General features: G+C 50.9%; 1 protein-coding gene across 6 annotated transcripts in view; it reads right to left on the bottom strand.

Moving 5' to 3' along the window:
- The window catches only part of Chst8 (carbohydrate sulfotransferase 8), a 133,170-nt gene that overhangs the window by 51,291 nt on the left and 57,201 nt on the right, over positions 1-24,678 (bottom strand). For 4 of the 6 annotated variants that reach the window (XM_052761542.1, XM_052761543.1, XM_052761545.1 and 1 more), the window contains exon 2: positions 18,937-19,152. The exons of 1 other annotated variant lie outside the window; for it this stretch is intronic. In XM_052761542.1, coding sequence (XP_052617502.1) covers positions 18,937-19,066 — 130 coding nt within the window. In that variant the 5' untranslated portion in view covers positions 19,067-19,152. Of the gene's footprint in view, positions 1-18,936; positions 19,153-23,737; positions 24,416-24,678 lie in introns of those variants that run through there. One more of the 6 variants, XM_052761544.1, reaches the window with a different exon arrangement.

The following is a 24,678-nucleotide window of genomic DNA, read 5'->3' as shown; positions in this document are numbered from 1 at the left end:
ATCAGCTCCTGCCTCCAGATTCCTGCTTTGAGTTCCTGCCCTGACTTCAGTAAGCGATAGGTATGAACTGAGAGCTGTAAGCTAAAATAAACCCTCTCCTCCCCAAGTTGCTTTTGTTCATGTTGTTTTATCACAGCAACAGGACCCGTAACTAAGACAGTGCCCATACGATCTGTGAAGAGTTAAGCCTCAAAAACATTACGCTAGGCCTGCCGGTGGTGGCGCACGCCTTTAATCCCAGCACTCGGGAGGCACAGGCAGGTGGATTTCTGTGAGTTCGAGGCCAGCCTGGGCTACAGAGCGAGGCACAAAGCTACACAGAGAAACACTGTCTCAAACAAGCAAAAACAAACAAAACAAACAAACAAACAAACAAAAACCTCATTGCGCTAAAGTATGGGGACTTCGCTCAGCGGCAAAGCAGCTGCATAACCCACACAAGGTCCTGGATAAAATGCCCAGAACTGAAAATAAACCAACAGAAGGACATGATGCTCAGTGGCTAAGAGTTCATTCTGCTCTTCCCAAGGACCCAGGCCAGGTTCCGTTCCCAACATCCACACGGGGCAGCTCATAATTGCCCTGTAACTCACGCTTTAGACACTCTGATGCCCTCTTCTGGCTCTGTGGGCACACGCACACACGCATGCACTCACGCACACATATACACATAAATACACACACACATATACACACACAGAAGTGGGGCAGAGAATAATAAGAAAAAAATTAAAAAAAAAAAGAAGATGCAAAAGAGAAAGAAGCCAGATGGGGAAGGCCAGACATCACATGATCACACTGCTAGGAAGTGCCTTGAAGATGGGAACCTACAAAGAAGAATGACTGTGGACTTGCGGTTACTTGAGTTGGGGGTGGAAATGAAGTGGATGGGGGTGGGGAGGAGGCGGGCAATGACTCAGAATGGGCACAAGGGATTTGGGGCGAACAGTGGAAATACCTAAAATTGGATTGTAGTAATGGTTGCACAGCTCTGTAAATTTACTAAAAATCACTGAAGTGTACATGTAAAATAGGTGAGTTTTATGGTATGTAAATTATACAGTTTGCTCTCCATAGCCATGAGTTCTGCAATCTCTGATTCAACCAACCGTGGACTGAAAATATTTGGGGGGAAACTGCTTTTGTGCTGAACACGTACGACTTTTTCTTGTCATTATTCCCTAAACAATTCAGTATAAATGACTATTTACATAGCGTTTACACTGTGTTATATATCTTAAATAAGCCAGACTTGATAAAAAATATACCTGGGATGTACATAGGTTATAGATGCAAATGCTGCATCATTTTATATACTACAGAATTTGAGGATCCAGGGAAGGGTGTTCTGGAACCAACCCCAAGAGAGATATGTACCTAAATAAAGTATGGCTCAGTGGTAAAGCCTCTGCCTAGAATTCCCCAGTGAGGGGCTGGGGTGTGACTCAGTGGTAGAGCACCTGCCTAGAATCCCCCAGTGAGGGGCTAGGGTGTGGCTCTGTGGTAGAGCCCCTGCCTAGAGTCCCCTAGTGAGGTCTGGGGTGTGGCTCAGTGGTAGAGTCCCTGCCTAGAATCCCCCAGTGAGGGGCTGGGGGTGTGGCTCAGTGGTAGAGCCCTTGCCTAGAATCCCCAGTGAGGGGCTGGGGTGTGGCTCAGTGGTAGAGCACCTGCTTAGAATCCCCAGTGAGGGGCTGGGCAGGCTGATTAGATGGGCACTGTTTCACTCTCAATGTGTTCCCTATACTTGCTGGAAATGTAATCCCTTAGTTAGTTCTATGTCTATCTTATGTAGAGGTAGCACTTTGGGGAGTGTAATTAGGGTAGGGACACGTGATTGGGGGACTCCATAGCAGGATTGGTGGGTTTGTAATACAGGCCATTCACGCTTGCTCTGTCTTGTCATGTGACACCCTCATAGACATGCTCATTCTCTGACATTGCAAGAGGACCCTTGCCAGGCCGGGTGCCCTGCACTTGGGCATCCCAGCCTCCAGAACAGGGATCATTAAATTTCTTCTCTTTGTAAATGACCTATAGTCTTGGTCATTTACATTGTTACAGCAACAGAAAACGGACCTAATAGGTAGTAGCCACACTATGCTGGTGACTCTTCCTTTCTTTGTCCCTGCTCAGTGGGAAGTCACAGCACAGTCAGATCCTCCTTGTTAAAAGGAAGAGGGAAGGCTGGTTCTCACCAGGGACAGTGCTGGAATGCCTGCCTGGGGAGGGGCAGGGTGGCGTCAGGAATTCTCCCTCACCTTATCCACAGTGAACTCCACCAGAGCAGGGACCTTTCGGTATGTATCAATCCAGCACTGTTCATAAGAGCCAGTTATGGAATCAGCCTAGTGGTCCATCATCAGATAAAGAAATGCTTTATATATGTATATATATGTACATTTCATAAATATATATGTAGTATTCTGCCAATAAGATAAAATTATGTCATTTGCAAGAAAATGGATGGAAGTCAAGATATCATTATGTGAAAAAAAAATTCAGCCTCAGAAAAGACAAAGATTATATGTCTTTTGTTCACATACACAATCTAAATGCTTAAAGTCGGGGAGGTAGGGAGTGGGAATAGAAGCCAGAGTTCTGTATATTTCAGGCAAGTGAGTCATACCCCCAGGTCCCCACTGGGGGATTCTAGAAAGGGGCTCTACCACTGAGCCACACACCCCAGCCCCTCACTGGGGGATTCTAGGCAGGGGCTCTACCACTGAGCCACACCCCAGCCCCTCACTGGGGGATTCTAGGCAGGGGCTCTATCTCTTAGCCATGGGATGGGGAAAGAAACTACCAGGTGTGGGCAACAGAAGGTGGGGTTGTTAACATAAAGTACTTGACATACATACATGCATGAGAATGTCATAATGTAACCTAGCGCCTTATACAATGAATACATACTAATAAAAAAAAATCCCTGAAATAGGCTAGCCTGAGCTACCCAGTGAGTTCAAGGCCAACCCGATTTTCATGGTGGGTTTGAGATCAACCTGGGCTTCATAGCAAGGCCTTGTCTGAGTAAATGAGTGAAACTAGAGCATCCCTCCCCGCAGTAAAGGTCCACTCCAGCCATCGGTCGGCTTCTGTTCTCTCAGGCTACCCACCCATTGCTGAGGGAAGGGGATGATACCCACACCAGCGCTACAAGCCCTGTACCATGTGCGCTGTACATGCCCCAAGCTCAGCATGATTTGAGCCAGGCCAACCCTTTAATTACTGCTGCCACTTCTGGCTAGGATCTTTGAAAGAACTAATTCGAGCAGTGACCACTCGACCTGAAATTTTATGAATGTAACTTCATTATTTAGTCTGTCCGGGTTGTGAGCGGGTTACAGTTACTGCTTTTGCTGACTTCCTTCTGCAATGAGAATTCTTAGTTCGCTCCCGTGGCTGAGGATCTACAGATGACTCACTCTGTGTTCCAAGCGGCTGGCCTCTGTCTGGGCTATAACAGTGTGGCTTCCTGCCTGTTTGAGGCAGGAGAAAATCTCAGGGCACACACAGAGAATCCAGCCCCAAGTTCAGTGGGAACTGTTTCCTCCTGGAGGCAAGCGCACATCATTTGGTGTGCATTGTGTCGGGGTATCAACACACTCGGACCTACACCGGATTGAAGACGAGAAGTTGCAGGGATCGGACAGAGTCTGCAAAGCCCAGGGACAAAGCAGCTTCCAAACAACAGGACTCCAGGGCTAGCGCTCCAACGCCATGTGTCTTAGAGGACTGTCCCAGCCCCTAGTGACTGTCAAAGTCACAGGTTAAGAACTCAGATTATCATGGCTCTGGTAACTAGGGCTCTTACTCAAACACAGGCTGTGTGACTTTAGTCCAGGGACTCTGTCTCTTTAGGATGGAGAAGAGGACCGGGAAGTTCCATGCAAGAATTTCTATAAAGAATATAAAGGACAGTGTCTGGTCTACAGAAAGCACTCAGTACTCTCACTCGGTCATCATCACACATGCCCGATGCCACCTCACCTCCCTAACGGCCCTCAGGACTCTTTGGTTCCACTCACAGCCTTGGTGATGCTACGGACGGGAGCATCATGGGAGAATCCTACTGGACCAGGCTTGGCTCCTTCCGGGAGGTCGTTGTTAGGTAGAACTGCCCCAGGGAAGGGAAGGGATCTCAGCACAGATCACTGTGGTAAACATGCAGGCAGGAACCCCCTTTCTGTCTAATCCCACTCCATCCTCTGGGCACCGACAGCTCTCCTCCCAGCCAGGTCTCAGAGAGCCACTGTACTCTGCAGGGGTGGGGTGGGTCTTGGAGTTCAAGGCCCTGTAATGCTAGGTAGGAAATTTCTGTCAAGCCATACCAGTCTCCTTCACTGATGTACTCTAGGCAAGTATTCTACTGACGAGCCATGCCCCCAGCCCCTCACTGGCAGATCCTTTGCAGTGGCTGGACCACTGGGTCACACCACCAAGCTCCGTAGGGGCTCATTGTAACACTGAGCCAATCTTTCAGGCCTTCATTAGTGGGTCCTAGATGGGTGCTCTACCATTGAGCCACACCTCTGCTCCCTCACTGGCAGACTCTAGGCAGCTGCTCTACCACTAACCAATATCCCTAGCCCTAGAGAACCCACTTTTTCCAGGTGCCCTGCCCTATCTCTCTTGTTCTCTCAGGGGCACAGAGAGAAACAGCTATGAAGTCTAGCTGGATGAGAGGGGTCAGCTCAGCACACAGGCTGTCAGGGTCTCAGTCCCCAGCAGCCAACAGGAGATGAAAAGTGCAAGGATCCATGTGTCTCTGCCGAACACCTCCTGAGTCAGAGCTATGGTTGGGAATCCAGGTAAATGTGTTACAGTCTTAGCTGTAAATACCCTGAAAAATACAGTAAGGTCCAGGTGTAGTGGCACATGCCCGTAATCCCAGCACTTGGGCAGCTGAGGCACTTTGTCTCAAAGAAGAGGAGGTGGGGGGAGAGGCAGAGGAAGGAAGGAAGAAGAAGAAAGGAAGAACAGAAACTCATCCAGGGAGAGACCACTGGTCAGGACCCGGACTCGCCGGCCTTGGGGACAACCAAGTAGAGCTCAGTGGATAGCCTGGACAAGGCCAGACCACTCTACCAGTGAGCTTCAGGCCTTTGAGAATGGCTGAGAAATTCCTCAACCAGGCCTGAGAGTGGGAGGAAAGGCAGCCCCAAGTTCCCTCTCAGACCCAGTCTATGAGGATGGGCAGAGCCCCGGGGGTCCTGGGCCCTCTCTATCAGAAGCCTGTGGTTGGTCAGAGCTTCCTGAACTGCCGCTGCTTGGGGATACAGAAGGGGTGCAAACACTCTCTACTATTTGCCCATATAAATAAAAATTTTAAATGAGAGAATCTTCCACAGGGATTTGAGTTAAAACAGCAGAGCCCCAAATCCCCAAGCAAGCTTCCTAATGAAAACATCAGCAGGTATGTAATGGTGAGCTCTGGGCTTAAATAAGATCTTCCTAGAGGCCCGAGGCATCCTGCAAACAGTACCGGGGGAAATAGATCTGCACTGATCCTAAGGCACAAGAATGGGGTCCACAGGAATGTGAGGGGCCGGTGTAACCTACACCGGCAGCTGGCCCCATGGTGCATAGCCTTACCTCACACCCAGGCCCTTCCCACGTTGGCTGTGCCTCAGTCTCCAGCCTGCTCGTACTTCCATTGTCAAAACTACGGCAGTGACATTTCCCTTGATTTCCAAATAACCAAGACTGGCCCAGGGGGCCATGGAAAGGGCCTGCAGATGGCTGCAACAACCTTATCTTTGGGGCAATTCCCTACTGCTTACATTAAGAATTGGGGCTTAAGGACATGAAGGAGGCTGGAGTTGTCGCAAGCCCACTGGGCCATCTCCGCTAGAAATGGGTGCCCTGTTCTGTTTACTGTGTGTTCAAAGGCCTCGCCTTTTGGGGCCTCAGAATTGAGGACAGGTAAATTGAGGGACAGAGCAGTAAGACAGATAAGGGAGGCCCCTTTGCCTCTCTTGGAGCCTCACGTCACTTTGAGATTGGAGTCTCAGTTTCCAGGTGGTGTTCATGAAGGTGCCTGGTCAGAAAGTGACTGAGGACAGGGGGCAGATGTGGGGTCCAGGCGGTGAGACAGGACATTCACCCCACCTTCTGTCTTCATGGGGCACCTTGCCAGGCCTTGGTGCAAACATGGCGTCCTACCAGATGCCATTTGGGGGCATCTTACACACAATCCTAGCCTCCGCCTCCTCCCCCAAGTCTCTAGTTCATTCTGGCCCATGCAGAGTGGGAAAGAGGACACCCCACACCTAAGAACCCCCGCTGAACATGTGACGTGTCACATGAGAACAGTCTGATTCATCCCTGCATAGGAGGGGACAATGAGCTGCTGTGACAGGGAGAACCCAAAACCAGGCCACCTGGGGACAGGGCAGGCATCGGAACTGTCAGCCCCGATGGATCCGTGCCCAGGCCCACGCACAATGGGGACCAGAGTCCTAGCTGGACTGTAATTTCAGAAGGTATCTCTGCCATGGGTCTCACTAACCAAAGCAGTGGAGGAGCCTTGGGGCCTGCAATCAGGGAGTTGAGATGTTGCCAAAATCTGTAGGGTTCTGTCAAGAAAGGTCCTTGGGAAAAAAAAGAACAGGAGACTAACATTTAAAAAATAAATAAATAAAAGACACAGAGACCCTGACATTAAGGCAACAGGCAGGGACGGAATGGGCCATGCCGAGATATGAGCCAGAATCCAGCCCTGTCCACTCTCGTATGTTACACAACTACTTTAAAGCATCCATGTGAAAGTAACAAGTCATAGAGTAAAGACACACAGGTAAAAGAACCCAGCACAGTGCCTGGCACCCCAAAAACAAGACCGCCACACATACTGAGACTGAATTACATTGTCTAGTTTTATGAGTTGTCATTCTGTACCTATGTGGAGCTGTGTAGTGTTTCAAAGCCAATTCTGTCCCTTAATTCATTAGACCCACACAATGATCCCAGCTTCTATTTTTAGCCTTTTACTGTAGCGTAAGTCACACTTCTATCAGCCACAATTGTCCCACTTTTCTGTTCTGTTTTCTCTTCTAATTTCTCCACCCCTAGGAACCTTTAGCATAACAATGCTGGGACCATTTTCTATTAATATCAATTTTCAGATTACAGTAATGTGATGTCTGTTTCCTAATTTAATTAGGTGATTCCTGTTATTAGTTCCTACACGCTCATTATTTTTCATTTAGCATATTTCAATGCACTAAGGAAAGTGAGGCTCTGGCTGAAGACCCCGGGGTGTCTTCTGCAGGATGACTCCAATATTCCCTCCATCTGCAGGAGGGTGGGGACCCAGGAAATGGGGACCCCATGGAGGAAGGTCCAGGCTCAAGGGAAAAAGTATGGACATAACAACTAGCTGTAGACACAGAGTGGGTCCCCCAAAGTCAGGGCCTCCTGGAAAGTATGAGAATGGAGGTCCTCCAGGATTCCCACAAGTACACAGGAGAATTCCAGGATGGGACAAAATGGCTAATTATTTTTAAAGATTTATTTCTATTTCTTTTAATTTATGTGTGTGCGCATGTGGATGCAGGTCAGAAGGAGGCCAGAAGAGGGCGTCAGATCTCCGGGAGCTGGAGTTACAGGTGGTTGTGAGCCACCAGACTTGGTGCTGGGAACTGAACTGAGGTCCTTTTACAAGGGCAGAAGCACTCTTAACCACCGAGCCTGCTCTGCAGCCCAGACTAGTTAAAAAAGACTTTTTTCACCTTGGTATTGAGGATTGAACATAGAGCTTCACACCTTCGTGCATGCCAGACAAGAGCTCTACCACTAAGCTACAGCCCAGCTACCTTTGATTTTGAGTCACATTATTCAAGATGGCCCTGGACTCACTCTGTAGTCCAGGCCTTGCAATTTGCCTGCTTCGGCCTTTCTAGTAGTTAGGATTATAAACCTATGCTAGCAGGCCCAGCTACGATGGCTAAGTCTATGTGTGCCATGTGCGCCCAGGCACTCCCAGAGACCAGAGGCAGTTGTGAACTGCTATGTGGGTGCTGGGAACTGAGCCCAGACCCTCCGTGAGAGCACTAAGTGCTGCTAACCGTCTCTAGCCCCTGATGGCTGATTTTGATTGACAGGTTGATTGGACTAAGAAGCACACTCCGGCTGTGTTTGGGGGATGTTTCTAGAACTGACCAAGGATGGAACACCCATCCTGAGCATGGGAAGCACACCTCATGGGCAGGAGACTCTACAATACGAGTGAGTACCAGCTTGTCCAGGCGCTCTCTCCCTCCCAGCCTCTCTGAGGTAGGCTCCTCTGCCCACACCCTTCCACCGTGATGTGTTAAATCTTTGAAAACTGATTCACATACATCTTTCCTCCTCTGTTTTACTCAGGCATTTTGCTGCAGTAACAAAACTAACATGGCTCCAAAGCCAGCGCCGCTGAAGCCCCCCAAAGTGCCAGGCCTGAAGGCTTGAAGACTGTCTCTTTCTAGCTCTGGTTGACTGACTGCCACAGAGGGCTCAGCGTCCACACCTCCTTCATTCTGGCCTCTGCCCAGCTGTAGGGTTGCCCTTCACACCACAATCTAAATTAGCATTGAACACAATGTGAACAGAGCCTGACTGACTTCTGCAAAGGACCATCTGGTGTTTCTAGTCTTGCCCAAGTACATGCCTCCAACTGGGTCCAGTGAGTCTTCCTTCCATCCTCCTGCCGGAGAGTGAGGATGGAGCTGGCCCAGGAAGAACCTACATGTGGATTCCTCGAGTCTAAGGGTCAGGAAGGGCAGGGCCTCAGGATCCTAGAAGGACCAGTTGGCCTGGTAAACGCACCCACAGCCCTGACTGAGAGAACCTGGCTGCGTTATATGACGCATAGCGGGATGTGCCAGGAGAACTGAAAACCAAGTGTGTGGATTGCCCCAGAGTGAGAATGTGTCTCTGAGGTCCCAGAAAGGTGAGACAGGGGGGTGAAGCGTCCCTGCTGAGCTGTGGGCGCTGCTCAGCACGCTTGTCGACGGTACAGGTCTATTGTTTAGAAACACTGGGATCTGAGAGTCCCAGCCCGGCTGATTTTGCAATGATATATTGCCAGCTACTTAACAGGATGGATCACTGCAATTACATGTCACTTCTGATATTCACAGTCACAACAAGGCTGTGTCAGCCTCACAAGGTTTAGAGGAAATATATACGATGTTCCGCAATGCCGTTAGAAGACGGCTTCGGGAAACAGACTCTGGGGGATTCCAGTAAAATCCACCTGTTTGGGGAAAGCAGCCAGCTCCATGGAAACAGGAGGGGCTGGCTCCCTAGTCCTGGGAGGACTGTGGATTTCAACACCCAGGCTCTGAGAGGGTGGGTTGAGTGCTGGGGCACAGGTGGGTGGTCACTGTACGTTGATGGACTGGCTGAGAGTTTCCGGGGTGCTGCCATTGTGGCTCACTCGGGGATCTGTGGATCTGGAGCTCCCAGGGGGCACAACTAGACAAGGGTAGTCTCTGCAGAAACTGGAGGGCCATTGTAGAGTGGCCCTCAACACTGCACAAACAGGGCCACACCCCTGGTAACGTGGGACCCAGAGCAAGGGCCACACGTTTTAGCCAGCACAGCTTTGTTACTTGGAGAACAACACAGGAACCTGAGTCGGTCAGTCCCCGGACACTGGGACTTCAGCTCTGTAGATTTGGGGCTGAGAAACCAGGGGTAAGATGGTTAGTGGCATGTACTCTGGAAAAAGACTTCCAGCTCGATGGAGTGCCCTGGCTACCCACACTGAGGGGGAGCACCACTGGGCTGCTGGAGAACTTAGATGGATATCCCACAGCAGGTTGACTCCAGGAAGTCCTTCTGACTCCTCCACCTTCTGGAGGCCCAAGACTCACCTCCGCCACCTTTGTCCTCTGAGTGTCACTGAAGTGAGTTTATTCCTCCCCCAGCACCTTCTGTGACAGGGCCATGCCTCTCCCACAATGCCCTAGGGGCCCTCTAGGGAAAAGCTCAAGACTTCTCCAGATTGTATGCTCCCGGAAACAGAGCCTACTCAGTCTTCCTCCACTCCCTTGTCCTTGCACCCCTCACCCACCGCAGAATGGCTGGATCTCCTGGGGTCCTTGGACATACAAACACACACAGGTCTGTTTCCCCAGCTGGCAAGCCCAGCAGCCCAGATGGGGTGATTCTGTCCCAGGACAGGTGGAAGCCTGATCCCAACCTTGGAAACTAGCCCAGCAAGGAACATGGGTGTGTCTAGTACAGACCTGTGTCTGCAGAGACACCAGCCCCTCTTCCAAGGCAGAGCTCTCAACAGTCCTGTGCACCCTCACTGGCCCCTGGACCCCAATCTCAAGTGATGAAGAAGAAACCTTCCCACAGCCCATGAGTGTGGAAGCCCCTGTGAGAGAAGTTACAGAACACCTCTCCACATGCTGCCCAGATGCTGTGGAATATTTCTTTAGACTGAAGTAGTCACTGTGATGGCTTTCATAAAAAGCTAAACAGCCAATGGCTAGGCAGGATTTTCGGAGCAGAGAGAATGCTGGGAAAAAGGGCGGAGTCGTAAGGAGACACTAAGAGATGCTGGGAGCTGCAGAGGAAGCAACAGTGAGCAATACAGAATAAGGGTAACTGAGCCATGTAAAAGAAGGTAGATTAAAAGAGATGGGTTAGTTTAAGTTGTAAGAGCTAGTTAGTAACAAGCCCAAGCTATGGCCGAGCTTTTATAATTGACAATAAGTCTCCATGTCATTACTGGGGAGCCTGTGGTCCCTTGAAAAGATTCATCTACACCCAGAACTTCAGATTCCCTAAGCCTGAAACAGAACCCATGATCCCTGCCCCCTCCCCTTCCCTGTCAGAGTTACCCTGGAAAATGGTATGCTCCCTATGCATCCACCACAGCCAGAAACTCCAGAAACTGCTCTCCCCATTCTCCTCACACAGCTCAGCGCACACACAGCCCACCTTCGTATCTGTTACATTTTAATCTGAAAAGCTCTCCATAGACTCATGTTTTGAACACACTATCCCCAGTTGGTGGAACTATTTTGAAGGCTGTGGGGCTTTTAGGAGGTGGGTCTGGGTGTTCGATGCCGGTCCCTAGGGGCAGATCTTTGGAAGAAATATATGCTTCTATCTTATTCCCGCTGCTACAGACAGAGGCATTCTAGTGCTTGTCCCTCAATAATGATTTGGAATTCCCTGAGACCATGAGCCAAAAAGGCCCTTCCTCCCTTAAGTTGTGTCTGTCAGGTGTTTCACAGCAGTGATGTAAACATAACTAATACAAGGACTGGAGAGATGGCTCAGTTTAAGAGCACCGGCCGCCTTTGCAGAAGAGCAGAGTCCCTCAGCACTCACACTGGGCAGCTTGCAACTCCAGTCCTGGGGATCTGGCGCCCTCCTCTGGCGGCACATACAGATGATCAGGTACACACACACACACACACACACACACACACACTAAAAGTAAATATTTTAAAAACCAGCCTTTCCCAAACCAGACATAGTGGCACATGTCTTTAATCCCAGCACTCAGCAGCAGGCTAATCTCTGTGAGTTCAAAGCCAGCCTGGTCTACATAGTGAGTTCCAGGACAGCCAGAGCTACATGCTGAGACCCTATGTCTCAAAACACAAAACACAAAACACAAAACAAAACAAAAAGTATCAGCTTTGTTTTCTGTTTCACCTGACATTGGTAAACCCCCCCCCCCCCCCCCCCCCCCCCCCCCCGACATCCTGGACTAAGGTTCAGCAATGGTACAAATAACTACTTTGTATTCCCAAATCCACCCTTCTCCCATCACCTGCCCTAGGCCTGTGGTCCCATCTGCTGTATCTACCGTCTCCAGCTATCCTGCTTAGGTTTGTCACGCTCATGCTTCCTACCCCATGGAGCCACCAGAACGAGCTTTCTTTTAAAGACTTATCTTTATTTATGTGAGCATGCGTATGTATTTGTGCATACATGCATGAAGGTATCCCCAGAGGCCGGAAGAGTGTTCGATCCCCTGGAGCAGGCGTTACAGGTAGGTGTAAGGGGCCTGACATGGACACTGGGAACTGAACTCTGGTCCTCTGCAAGAGCAGCAAGCCCTCTTAACCGCTGAGTCATCTCCTAGAATGAGTTTTCTGCTGTTCCACTCTTCAGCCCAGAATCTCCAGAGCTTTCCACGCCTTGAGGCAAAGGCTGGCAACTCCCCATTGTGTCCCAAGGGGCTTGCTGGGCCTGGGGTCTGGATGACTCTTTAGCCACAGGTGACCCCCCCACCCCAGCCACTCAGAGCTTTTCACATGGCACTTTCTCTCTGGCCCCCGAATCTTTATCAACACTGGGCTGTGCTATGGGCCCGGGTCTTGGTGATGCCAGTGTCCTCATGTGTGGGGGTGGTGTGTATGTGTGTATGTGTGTGTGTGTGTGTGTGTGTGTGTGTGTGTGTGTGTGTGTGTAGCAGATGCTTACAAGCACAGACCAGCTCTGAAGCCTGGAAACTACGTGGCCTTGGGCATGGTTCTTCACCTCCCTGAACTCATTGGTCTCACCATCAAACGATGTAATTGTGAGTAACTCATAGGGACTTCTCTAGTGTCAAAGGCATGTAAGGTGCCTGTGACAGTGCCCGACACATGGTCAGAGTCTGGCAGTGTTTGCTCATTATCCTGTGTCTGAGCTACTTAGTGAGCATTCAGCGCACTGTGACAGAAACCATGGTTGTAAGAATCATACTGGGGTGTAGATGTCAAAAGTCCCAGCACTCGGGAGACTGAGGCAGCAGGATCTAGTTCAAGGCCAGCCTGGGCTATTAGCAAGCTCCAGACCAGCCTTGGCTACACAGAGAGACCCATCCTCAAAACAAAACAAAACAAAACAAAACAAAACAAAACAAAACACCTAAGTATTTTCTTAACACAAGATTTTACACACGGTGAATGCTCTGTGAACGTTGGTGATTTTTGCTCTAAAATGCTCTCGTTCTCAGTAACGCGGTCCAAGGGTACCGTACAGACAGAGAAGCCGTCAGTGGCTGTCCCTTTGTCTAAACCAGAGGTGCTGGAAGAAGGAACAGGGCTGTCACTATGGTACCGCATCCACAGCTATTCCGCTCTGGAAAAGAACAGAGAGCCCTGAAACGCAGAGAGAGCCTACTTTAGGAAAAGCCACACTGCAAAAGCCAAACCATGAAGAGCCGGCACTGGCAAGATGGTTCAGTGGTTCCTGCTTGCTCAGTCTAACAACCTGAGTTCAACCCCCAGGACCCACAGGTGGAAAGAGAGAACTGACTCCTGAAAGTTGTCCTCAGACCTCTGCATGCACCCCATGTCATATGCTGCTACAAATAAATAAATGTAATATTTAAAATTATGTAAAGTACACACAACAGAGTCTGCTTGAAAAGGTCACTTTTTCTTTCTCTCTCTCTTCCCTTTGTTTTTGAGGCAAGGTCTTGTTCTGTACCTCAGGCTGGTCTCGAACTCATGCTATGGCCCAGGTTAGCCCAGAACTCTCAAAGCTCCTGCCTCAGCCTCCCTTCATGGGTGACTGGCGACAACTCACCTGGCCTCATTAAGACAAACTCCCTCCATTTAAGCAATGAAGGAATGACAAAATGAGGTGAGGCCTCGGTCTGACCCCTGACTAAGGGGCAGCTGAAGGCGTGACCACTGACAGCTCACGGACATCACTGGAGAGCCGGCAGGCAGGAGCCACTGACAGGTCACGGAGCTGCGCGTGATAGAGTACTTGCTTTTTTGACAAAGAGCAAAGCCGAATCTACACGTGTTCGCTGTGCAAGAACTTTCTAACTGTATGCAGGACGAAGAATAAAGGACAGATGGGTGCAGTCAGTTAAAATGGGAACATTCTCCATGACCTATGACCCAATATCCTAGAAAAAAAAAAGGGAAAAGAGAGAAACTTACATGTGGAGAGATTTAAAGGATTCATAACTGCAATGTGTGGCTATAGCTGAATATTGGATGAGCCACTGGAGATACATGTGTTTATATTTATAAGGCAATTAAGTTTCAACACAGACTAGACATTCAAGTCTTTTTAATTTTTTTTTTTAATGTAGGGACTTGCTATGTAGCCCAGGCTCACCCCAAACTTGAGATTCTCCAGCCTCCGCTTCTCATGGATTGCCTGCTTAGCTGGTGGATGATTTTAAGGAAATATAAGATGGTTGGAAGAAATGTTAAAAGCATCAATTCTTATCATTTGAACTGAAAAACACTGAAATATTTATGTGTGAGTTGGTTCAATATCTGGTGTGGATTTCAAAAGTCAGACCTGGGGAGAGAAGCCTGGAGGGAGGGATGGGGCCAGCCTGGCCGGGTCAGGGCGCTGGAGAGGAGGGGCAGGCTCCTGGGGTCCATTCATCTACCATTCTAATCTCTGTTCCCTCTAATGCTAAGTTCACAGAGAAAGGTAGCTACGGACATTGTCTGCCCACGTGAATGCAGACGCCGCCTTCTGAAGTCCCCAGAGCCATGTGTTGAGCCTGTTATCCCCAGGTCTGGTCTTTCATTAGGAGAAAGGGTGGGTCTTGTGTCAAGAAGTGAGCTTCCGGGATGATCGTGTGGCTCAGTGGTAGAGTACTTGTTTAGCATGCTTGAGGCCCTGGTGTCAAACTCTAGCACTGAAAACTAAATAAATATTGTGACTCTCCCTAGCTGGGTAATTCTAGCAAGCACTGGAGAAGCTATGGCAGGGGGACCTGTGAATCTGAGGCCAGCCCGAACGAGCTGGTAAAACATCATCACAAAAACAAAGGAAGCCAAACAAAGCAATCAAACCACACACAAGTGTGCGGCGCACTGGGGGCAGAAGCTCTGGCCTTAGGACCGGTAATTTTGCAGACTGGAAAATAATCATAATTAGATAGGTAGAATTCTCCAGTAAACAAGAAAATCTAATCTTAGAATACAGGTTAGCTTGTGGGTGCCTCTCTGTTATAGTCTGAATCTACAATATCACCCACGGGCTCGTCTTGAATGCTTATGGTTCATTTTAAAGGTCATGGGGGCTTTAGAAGGTGTGGCCGGCCGGAGGAAGTATGTCCCTGGGGTGGGATTTTGGCAGTAATGCCCCTCCAGTTTCAGTCCATGCTCTTTCCTGTCTGCGGCACACGAGGAGTCTTTGCCTCAAGCTCTGGCCGCAGTGTTTCTCCCCACCTCACCCACGATGGACTGAAAACAGAGGCTGAAACAGCTGTCTCTGTCATGGATTTAGTTCTGTTTCAAAAGGGCTAATGTAAAATAGAACACTCTAAAAAAGAAAACAAGGCCCACCTTTACAAAAGCTGGTGATTCTGTAAGATTCTGTTCAGTGCCCTAGCCAGGCTGAAGTGGGCTAGCTGACCCCAGAAGAGATTTGGATGTGTCATGGTTAACTGCATCTGTCAACTTGCCACAGACCTCGAGTCACCTGGCAAGAGGGAACCCTAACTGTAGAAGTGCTTCCAACAGATTGGCCTGTGGCCACCGTCTGTGGGGCATTTTCTTAAATGCTAACTGATGTAGGAGGGCCCAGCCCACCATGGGCGGTGCCATCCCTAGGCTGGTGGGCCATACAAGAAAGCCAGCCAAAGTGAGTAAGAAAGGGAGAGTGCCAGCAAACAGCATTCCTCCAGGGCTCCTGCCTTGAACCCCTTCTGAACTTCCCTCAGAGATGGATTGTGACCTGGGAGTTATAAGATGAAATAAACCCTTTCCACCCCAACATTGCTTCCCCCCTCCCCACATGGTGTTCCTCACAGCAACAGAGAGCAGCTTAGAACAATGTGCTTTCAACATCTGGGAACTGCATCAGTGAGATCCAATCAGTGTCGGACCCCAAGAACCACGAACATACGAGAACTCCGCTCCCTTTCTCAAGCTGGCTTCTTGATGCCTGTATCCACAGAACTCACACCTTAAGTCTCGGCAAAGTTTATCCCACGGTGGAGTCCCCTCCCCCCCCATTCTAGTCCCTCAGGCGTCCCTGCTGACAGGATAGCCTCCTAGCGGCAGCTCCTTCGGACAGAAACTCCCAGGGACAAGGCTTGGTCAGGGGCCCTCGGGGCCACCCACCACGCAACTGGGCACATACACTTTGTAAGCACTGGTTTCCAGCAGATAAATGTAATCAAGGTTTATATGCTCGGAGACGCCAACAGGATGGGGTTGTTTCACTTGAAGGATCAGAAGAAAATTGTAACTAATGTTGTGGAAAATTACTTTGATATTGCTTTCTGGGTACCGAATCACAATTAGGCTGCTGTGAGAAGTACAGGGAAGGAAAAAATGAATAGTAACAAATCAACACAAACAGCTTGTGTCAGGAGGGCTTCGCTCGGGGAGAGCAACGTAAGCATTACTTAAAGTTTTATGACTGTGTTTGGTGTGATTTACGTAGACCGTCAGGGTTGCCCACCACGTAGCACATTATGCGGGCACGTCCACCTGCACCCGCCGATAGGATGTCACGGTGAAGACCCACCCATGCTCCTCACCTGGCTCCGCCCACCACAGCGGATGCTCATCCGAGGGTCATGTGACTCTACACAGCCTGCCAGTGTGAGGCTCAAACAACTCTCCACCATGCCATGCCACTCTATCCCAGAACTCCCAACCACACCGTGGTTCCCACCCACCTGTAATTCACACATCTGTGCACTTGAGCAGATGTTTCAGAGCAAAGCAAGCTGGAAGGAGAGACAGGAATCCAGGGCTTGTGAAATTAAGGGTTCTGCTCTGCCAGCTGGCTGTTGGCATGGCAGGGCACACCCTAGGACCATCAAAGCAGAATTTCACCTGGCAACAGATCATTTGTCCCGGGCATGGACCACAGAGGGGCCCATACCCTGTCCCATACATACACTTACGCCTTTTCTCCCTGGGCCCTCCCACACAGTGCAGACATCAGATACCTGGATCCTCTGCCTGTGTGTGCACCACAGCCACACACTAAGGCATCCACCAGAGGAATATAGCACCCTTCATCCAAGCAGTTTTCAAGCTCCCCAGTTTCTTTTTGCACAGACTCCAAATAGTCACAGGGACCAATTTCCTGCACTGTGATGGCACTGTCCTGTGGGACCCAGCTGTGCTGACTCAATGTCACTCGCTATTCTAGGGCTCTTGAGAGGCTATGAAGTCCCCAGAGGAGCCAGCTCAGTCACGCACACTTGCTTCCTCAGAAGCTGGGGAACAGCCAGACCCATTTTTTGACAGCCACCAGATGTAGGGGTTGACCCGGGAATGTGTCAGCACAGTGGCTTGCCCGCTGTTCCCAGGGCCCACAACTAAACCTGCTTCTCACTCCCTGTCTGTGATGAAAGGCATAATTGATCAGCCTCCCCCACGCTGGCTTCTGGCAGCCGCTGCCAGGCCCAGGTATGCTCTGGCCTCTCTGTGCGAACGTCTCTCTCTCCCCTCCTGAGGCCTGTGGTCTTCAATCTGGGCGCAAGGCCACTGTATGGTGGTTCAAGGCTTCAGTGGGCAGAAGCAGAACAATGAAGTGGTATAAAGAAAGGGGGCCTGAGCTGGGGTGTGCCGAGGGCAGTGCTGGGGAAGAGCTCCTGGCTGGAGAGCAGGCGTCTATCCCGCCTGTGCAAGGCTGCAGGCAGGCGCGTCACCGGGAGCCATCTGCCTAAACCTCTGACCTCCACAGCTCTTTCGTCCTGTCCCTGCAAACTGTGTTCACGGACATGTCCCTGGGGAGAAAGCGCATCTCTGGGGGTCCACACAATGGACCTCTGCCAGTGAGGTGGCCTGGAAGCCCAGGTTCCCTTTTCCTTCAAAGCAGAGTAACCTCTGGCCTCAGTCCCAGGCCTGTGACTGCCAGCTCCGTCAGATCTAGCACCAGGAGCCCTGGAGACCTCCCCTTTCCACATTCCATCTGTCCTGTGTGTTCTGTTCCACACTTCGCTCTCACTGTCTGTACCCCACCATCCCCAGCAGGCATGGACCATTCTAATAGGTCACAAGGCACAGAGAGAATGAGGGTGTGGTAAGGAGTGAGTCTCAGACTCACAAAGCCAGTATGTCCCTGAGTTTCTGTCCCAAGCCAGAGGAACCAGATTCAAAGGGTCCCCAGGGCTAGATAGGGAAACTGAGCCACACTCTGGATTTGTGAGTTCAAGAAGATGATGCAGGCTGGGAAGATGGGTGGTTCAGCAGTATAGGTGCTTGCCCCCAAGCCTGAGTTCAATCCCCAGAAAGCACATGATGGAAGGGGAGAATAAACCCTTAAAGACTGTCCTCAAGCCTCCACACGTGTGCCCATCACCCAAGAAATAAATAAACAAACAAGCAAACAAACAAATAAATGTAACAAAAAAATTTTTTTGAGATGGAAATCTCACTACGTAGCCCTGGCTGGCCTCAAACTCACAGAGATTGGTCTGCCTCTGCCTCCCGAGTGCTGGAATCAAAGGCATGCTCCAACACAACTACTATAACAAAAGTTTTCAAAAGAAGATGGAAGACCGATGGTGTAGGCCCATAAGCCCAGCTACTCAGAAGGATAACGTAGGTTCACAAGTTCAAGACCAGACCTTGTCTCAAAATAAAAATAATACAAATGATCAGGTGGGAAGGCTCCGGGTTCAATTCCCAGGGACATTTTTGAAAAACAGAAAGATATTTATTCCCCTGGTGTCCCAAACAATGTGGAAGATGCCCCAAGAGCTGGCATTATTTTCTGTGAATCTGAGATTCACTGAAAACAGCAAACTGGCTGACCAGATGGGCAGCCTCTCCACTCCCCGACCAGGGGCTGCCCAACTGCTAAGGAAGTCATAACCTTGAAACTGGTGGTCGACCTTCAGACAGATGCCCCACACTGACACCAACCCGTTAGGGGAAAGCCAGGGCCCCTTCTCTGTTTACAAGGGCTATTGTACCCCAGGGCCAGCACACCAGGGCCACCATGAAGGTTGTATGTGGCCTGGCCAGAGTAGCCAGCAACCTTGGGGCTCACCTGGAACCTGCTGGGGGGTGAGCTCTACAGGGTCCTGTAGGCTGATGAAGAGGAGGAGGCCCGCAGCTCCAAACAGCAGGATGGATGAGAACATGCAGGCTAGCCGCATTGTTCCAAGTCGGGTGGTCATCCGGGGCACGCTCCGGGGTCACCTCTTGGGGGTAAAAGGCACGTTCTTCCTTCATTATCCGCACCAGACATCCATCAGGCTGGGGTCTACAGATGGGAGGAAGAAGCAGGTTACAGCTGTTGATATCCGGACAGGTCAAGGCCCCTAGTGACGCAAGGGGATCCTCTGGATTCCCCCAACCAACCCTGGATCTCTCTCAACCTCCCTTTGGACAGGGACTCATTATGCAGCCCAGAGTGGTCAGAAACTCATGATCTCCCCACCTCAGCCTCCCGAGTGTCGGGATTACAGACGTGCACGCCATGCCTGTCCACTGACACCCTTTGAAGCCCACAGAAGCCGAACAGAGCCCTCTTGCTGCCTGGACCTCTACCTACCCTACAAGGGTCTCCTGTCTGCACCTGCCATAAAGCCACAGAGAGACACAGTCTCTGGGTGCTGCCTGGGGACATCAACAGGTGGTAGCTAGTGGCAATCCCCGGCCCTGCCCAGCTCTGTGAGCCCCCCAGTAAGTACCATGCTCCCTTCATGCTCACAGGCCTCCATCCCTGCTTGCTTTTCCAGCCTCTGCAGACTCAAAGCATGCACGCATGGTTCGTTCACCTTGGTTCTACCAGAAGAACAGAAGAAATGCCCTCCACTCTGAGTACAAGTAAATGGCCCTGAATTGGACCAGATTGTGGATCAAGACAGGCACACACCCAGATGGCTCAGTGGTTAAGAACATAGGCTGCTTTTCCAGAGGACCTGGGTTCAGTTTCCAGTATCCACATGGCAGCTCACAACCATCTGTTCTAGGGGTTATGACACCCTCTTCTGGCATCCATGGGTACTGCACACACATGATGCACAGACATACACAAAAGCTAAACATTCATACCCATAAAATAATACAACATTTTTATTTTTGATTTTTCAGTACAGGGTTTCTCTGTGTAGCCCTGACTGTCCTGGAACTCTCTCTGTAGACCAGGCTGGCCTCAAACTCAGAGATCCACCTGCCTCTGCCTCACAAGTGCTGGGGTTAAAGGTATGCACCACCGTAACACAGTAAAACATTTTTTTTTGACCAAACCACCTCACTATGGTTTGAGTCTGAAATGTCTCCACAAGATTCATGTCTTTGAACACCTGCTCTCCAATTGTTGGTGCTATTTTGGGAGGTCGTGGGGCCTAAGCCAGGCCTGTGTGGGCCAGGTGAAGGTCAGAAACAGAGGAAGTCCCCAAGACATCTGTTGCAGGCCTAGACAGGTGGATCTCTGACATGCACAATATTCTACCCACACCCACACCGTTTGCGGGGACTCACAGACACCAGGTAACTGCACAAATGGCCTCAGGGAGTTTATCACTTTTCCCATTGCTGTGATAAAATACTTCACAGAAGCAAACTCAAGAGAGAAGAGCTTGGGCTGGAGAGATGGCTCAGAAGTTAACAGCACTGGCTGCTCTTTCAGAGGACCTGGGTTTGATTCCCAGAACCCACATGGCAGCTCACAACCATCTGTAACTAGTTCCACGGGATCTAGTGCCCTCTTCTGGCCTCCATAGGTACTGCACACACATGGTGCACAGGCACACAGGCAAAATGTTCACACACATAAAAGGTAATTAAAAGGACAGGGGGCACAGGGAGAAGCTTTATTTTGGTTCTTCATTTCATAGCATTGTAAGGAAGGTGTGGTGGACCTTCCCTATAGGTCCACTAGTGTATGGCAGGATGCTGGCCTCACATGCTGGCCAGGCCAGGAAGCCGTGGAACAGAGCGGGAAGCAGGGCTGGGTTTATTAAAGGCCCATCCGTAAGCCAAAGAATACCCCTTACTTCCACCTAAGGAGTCTGCAAAGATCTTGCCTACCCCAGCATAGGGCAGTGCCAAAGGAAACTGATACCACCAAGGCCACAGGACCCAGCATCCACCGTGGTTTCTCTGTGTCCATCCTATAGACCCTTAAGCAGAAAGGGAAGCTTGTAAAGTCCTTCTCTGCCCTTTTCTGTGCCCAGGAAAAATTTCCCAAGGATTAGGTTGATTCTCAGAAAAGCTTAGGAACCGAGGAGTATAAATTCCAGGCTTGGGTTTCTCCACTCTGCAGTCTCTGTAATTATTTTTTCACTCAGTTAACTTTAATTAACCTGCCGCAGGCCTCTACGCGCCTGGCGCTGGGCTCCCTGGACTGTGCAGAGCAGGTGGTTCCCACGACCTCCCAGCTTTTATGTTTGGGAAGCAGCAGTGAGCGTGGCTCAGTTTATCAGTAGAGACTGCTCTGGGGTTTCTGAGCAGGCCACGACCTCTGTGCAACAGCCTTGCCCTAAAAAAAAGACTACTGCTGCCTGTCACCAGTGAGGTGTGGCGTGGGGAACCCTACCCTGCTCACAGTGCGCCCAGACTGAGAATCACAGATTCCCAAGCCTCAGACCTGGGTAGAGCCAGGGCTCCCTGTAGTAGAACTGTCCTGCGTGGGTAATCATTGTTTTACAAAGCCACAGGTGCATCATTTAGGTTTCATGGCCTCCTAAACGATGAAGCCAAAAGACGCCTAGAGCACGGCCTGGTGTTCTTGCTCCAAGGACTGCCTGCAGAGTCAGGCCCATCACTGTCAGTCTCTGGATGCCGGCAGAGCGTGAGTGACCGGGAGGGGTGAGGCTGTTCTCTCTCACACTTAGATGCTGCTTATATCCCTGTCCTCATCTTTGCATCCCCAGGCACTGACCCCCCCCACCCCCCGCCACGTGAGCAGTTGTCACAGTCCCTGGGAAACCCAAACAGTCCTAGAAAGGAGTTGGATGGGTGGAAATGACATTCCATGGCGGCACAGCAGAGAACAGACTCTCCGCGGGGACGGAGGCAGTTTGACGCCCTTCTGGGTAAGCTGACACACCCGCCCCACCTGTAGACTGGAGCAGGTGCCCGAAGGATGCACACACGCCTTCACCCGTGCTGCTAAGTATCTACACACACCATCAATGGCTCACTGTCTATGCTGGCATGCTTCCTACAGTCCTGTCAGCCTCCTGAGACAGACACCTGAGGCCAGTCTGACCAAAGGTTGGTGGTCTCTGACATGAAGATAATTCTTACAGAGGACGACCCCCCGCCCCCCACAGGCTCATGTCTTAGGAATTGGTGCCCTGTTGGCGGGCCCTTAGGAACCCCTTGTCCTTGACTGCCACCTCCTCTTCTCTTCCCCCCTTCCTTTCTCTCCCCTTCCTGTTCGTCCCAAGATCAAGACCGTCCTCCACCACATACGCTCATCGCCATGATGCTCTGTCCAAGCACACAGGTCAAAGCCACTGCGGACTGAACTCTCGGGAACCAGGAGCCAAGAGGAACTTTTCCACCTGATGTCGTTTGTCAGGTGTTCTGTGTCGTGACAACCACCTGACTGATACAGAGGAATAGAGAAAGAAGAAAGCACACGCCACGCCCAGCACTCAGAGATGCCTGGGAAGATGGGGTCACCCCCAAGGCTATTTGATAGACAAAGAAAGGGGCTCAGAGTCCCCCGAATCGCAGCCTTGCTTGTTTCCAGCCTGGCCCTGTAGATGTGACTACCCATCCGTCACACGGCCACCATTAGAGCCTCTGCACACTTCTGTCAACAACTAAAGGGGGTCTGCGGTTGTACCCCAAATCTGTTCACATCAAATCCACTCATGGAGACAGGAGCGGCTGCCGGTGGGCTTGGGACCCAGGAGAGGAGGCAGGAGACTCAGCTGTACTACATTTGCTGTTTCAAAGACCCTTGAGAGCACACAAGCACCTGCCCACGTCACATGGCTTCCCACCCAGCCCCTAAGCCCTGTCCTCAGCCTTTCCTCCTGGGACACTGTTCCTTATGTTCGCTCTCACTAGGGACTGTCTGGTCAGTTAATGCCTGGCTCCATGCAAACGAGAATCAAAAGGCCAGCTGCCTAGCCTCCCGAGGAAGTGGCTTGCAATCTGCCTAGATCTGTAAGGTCCTAGGAGGGCACCGACATCTTGGAATCTGCAAGGACCCTCTTCCCACAGAGGCCCAAGGATGCACACTCCAGAGGACATGTGTCTCTGAGCCCTCCCCCACATCCCCCCAGGCTTCTTTAGTCACACGGTATTTTCAAGAAAACAGGGAGATGCTAGTCCAAAGGTCATTTGTCTCTCTCTTCTTTGAGTCCAGCTGTTGCCTTGGGCCTCAATATAACAACATGTCACAGGCCATGGCCTGGCTGCCCCGGGCCGTGAAAATACATTTGCAAGACCTCAGCTCCCACCTGGGACTGCCCTGTCCTCGCCACATACATCACGCTCTGCTCTGGTGACATGTGCAAGTATTCCTCATCTCCCTGCATCCCTTTCCCAAACCAGACAATAAGAACATTCTAATTATTGGCCATGAAGAAGAGGTTACAGGGGGTTGGTTAAGGCATGAAAAATACGCAGCCTGGTTGAGTATTCTGTCCTGCTCAAAATCACAAAGCCTTCTAGTGGTTTCTTTCCCCAAGGCCTGAATGGCGTCACCAATTTTTTACTTCAAGAAAGAAAAGATCCAATTAATGTTACACCTCCCGGGACACAGGGCAAGGCTGCAGATTCCTCCCATCTCCTTATTTATTTGATTTAAACATTTGTCTCTTTGGGGAAATGGACTTCAGGCTATAAGCAAGGACTTAAGAATTCAGCCAAAACACACGCACCTCCAGTGGCGACTCCAAGGACACGCCTGGCTGTGGCTGCTCCAGGGCCTGGATGCTGCTCTCAGTCACTCAGAGGACCCCTCTGGCTTGTGGGGACCCACCCCCACACCTCACGCCAGACAGCCTGGGTACACCCACGTGGTCAGTGGGCCCCAGGCCCAGGAAAGTTCTCTGTCCGGGTGTTTCCTCCTCACACCAGCAGGAGTGAACAATGCCGTCTCTCCAGCTGAGGGCTACGGGAGATGCTGTTCGTCGGGAGACAGGCTGCTATGGCAACTTGAGGAGAATGAAGCCAGGCACTGCCGTCACCTTGAATCCGGCACCGTACCTTCTGCTGCAGTGGCAGAGGGGATCTGGCGCCCGGCTCTTCCCACTGCTGCAGCTGGGCACAGGTAGCTGACCCACGGGTCCCCTCCTTGGCCTCCCGGCCTTGGGTACTCATCTGCTCCTCCTCGATCGGAGGGAGCACACGGCCCAGTCCCCTGAGAGCACCACCTCCATTTATATTTGTCAGACTAGTTCTTCCTTGTGTGCGTGGCTCCGGCTTACTTCTGAGATGGGGCTCTTCCTTGATTTCAGCTCATTAAAATCCTGCAGCTAATTAAAACCCGCTCTAACAGCGGCGGCGGCAGCGGCTGCAAACTCTGGGACGCGTCCCCTCCAGTTTTATGCGTAGGCATAAAGTTGCAGTGCTCAGTGAAGAGGACTCACGGCCGGAAGGGCTCAGGCTCTGAAGCAGGGCTGCAGGCTCCCAATTACTCCAGCCTTCCTCCACCAGCCGGGCCTCAGGGGTGCTGGATACAGTCCTGAAATCCCCACGGCGGAGCTTCGCCAGACCCAGCACTGCTCACCTGCACCCCAATCCGATAGGTGGGTAAGTATCGATTTGCCCACCGTCCTAGGTCTGTTACAAGGTCAGGTTCCCTCCAATCGCCCCCCAC

Source organism: Peromyscus californicus, unplaced genomic scaffold, assembly GCF_007827085.1.
Source record: "Peromyscus californicus insignis strain IS unplaced genomic scaffold, ASM782708v3 Scaffold_4__1_contigs__length_199733344, whole genome shotgun sequence".
Lineage (NCBI taxonomy): Eukaryota > Metazoa > Chordata > Mammalia > Rodentia > Cricetidae > Peromyscus > Peromyscus californicus.
The sequence above is the reverse complement of the archived record's forward strand: the minus strand, read 5'-3'. Positions and strand labels throughout refer to the sequence as shown.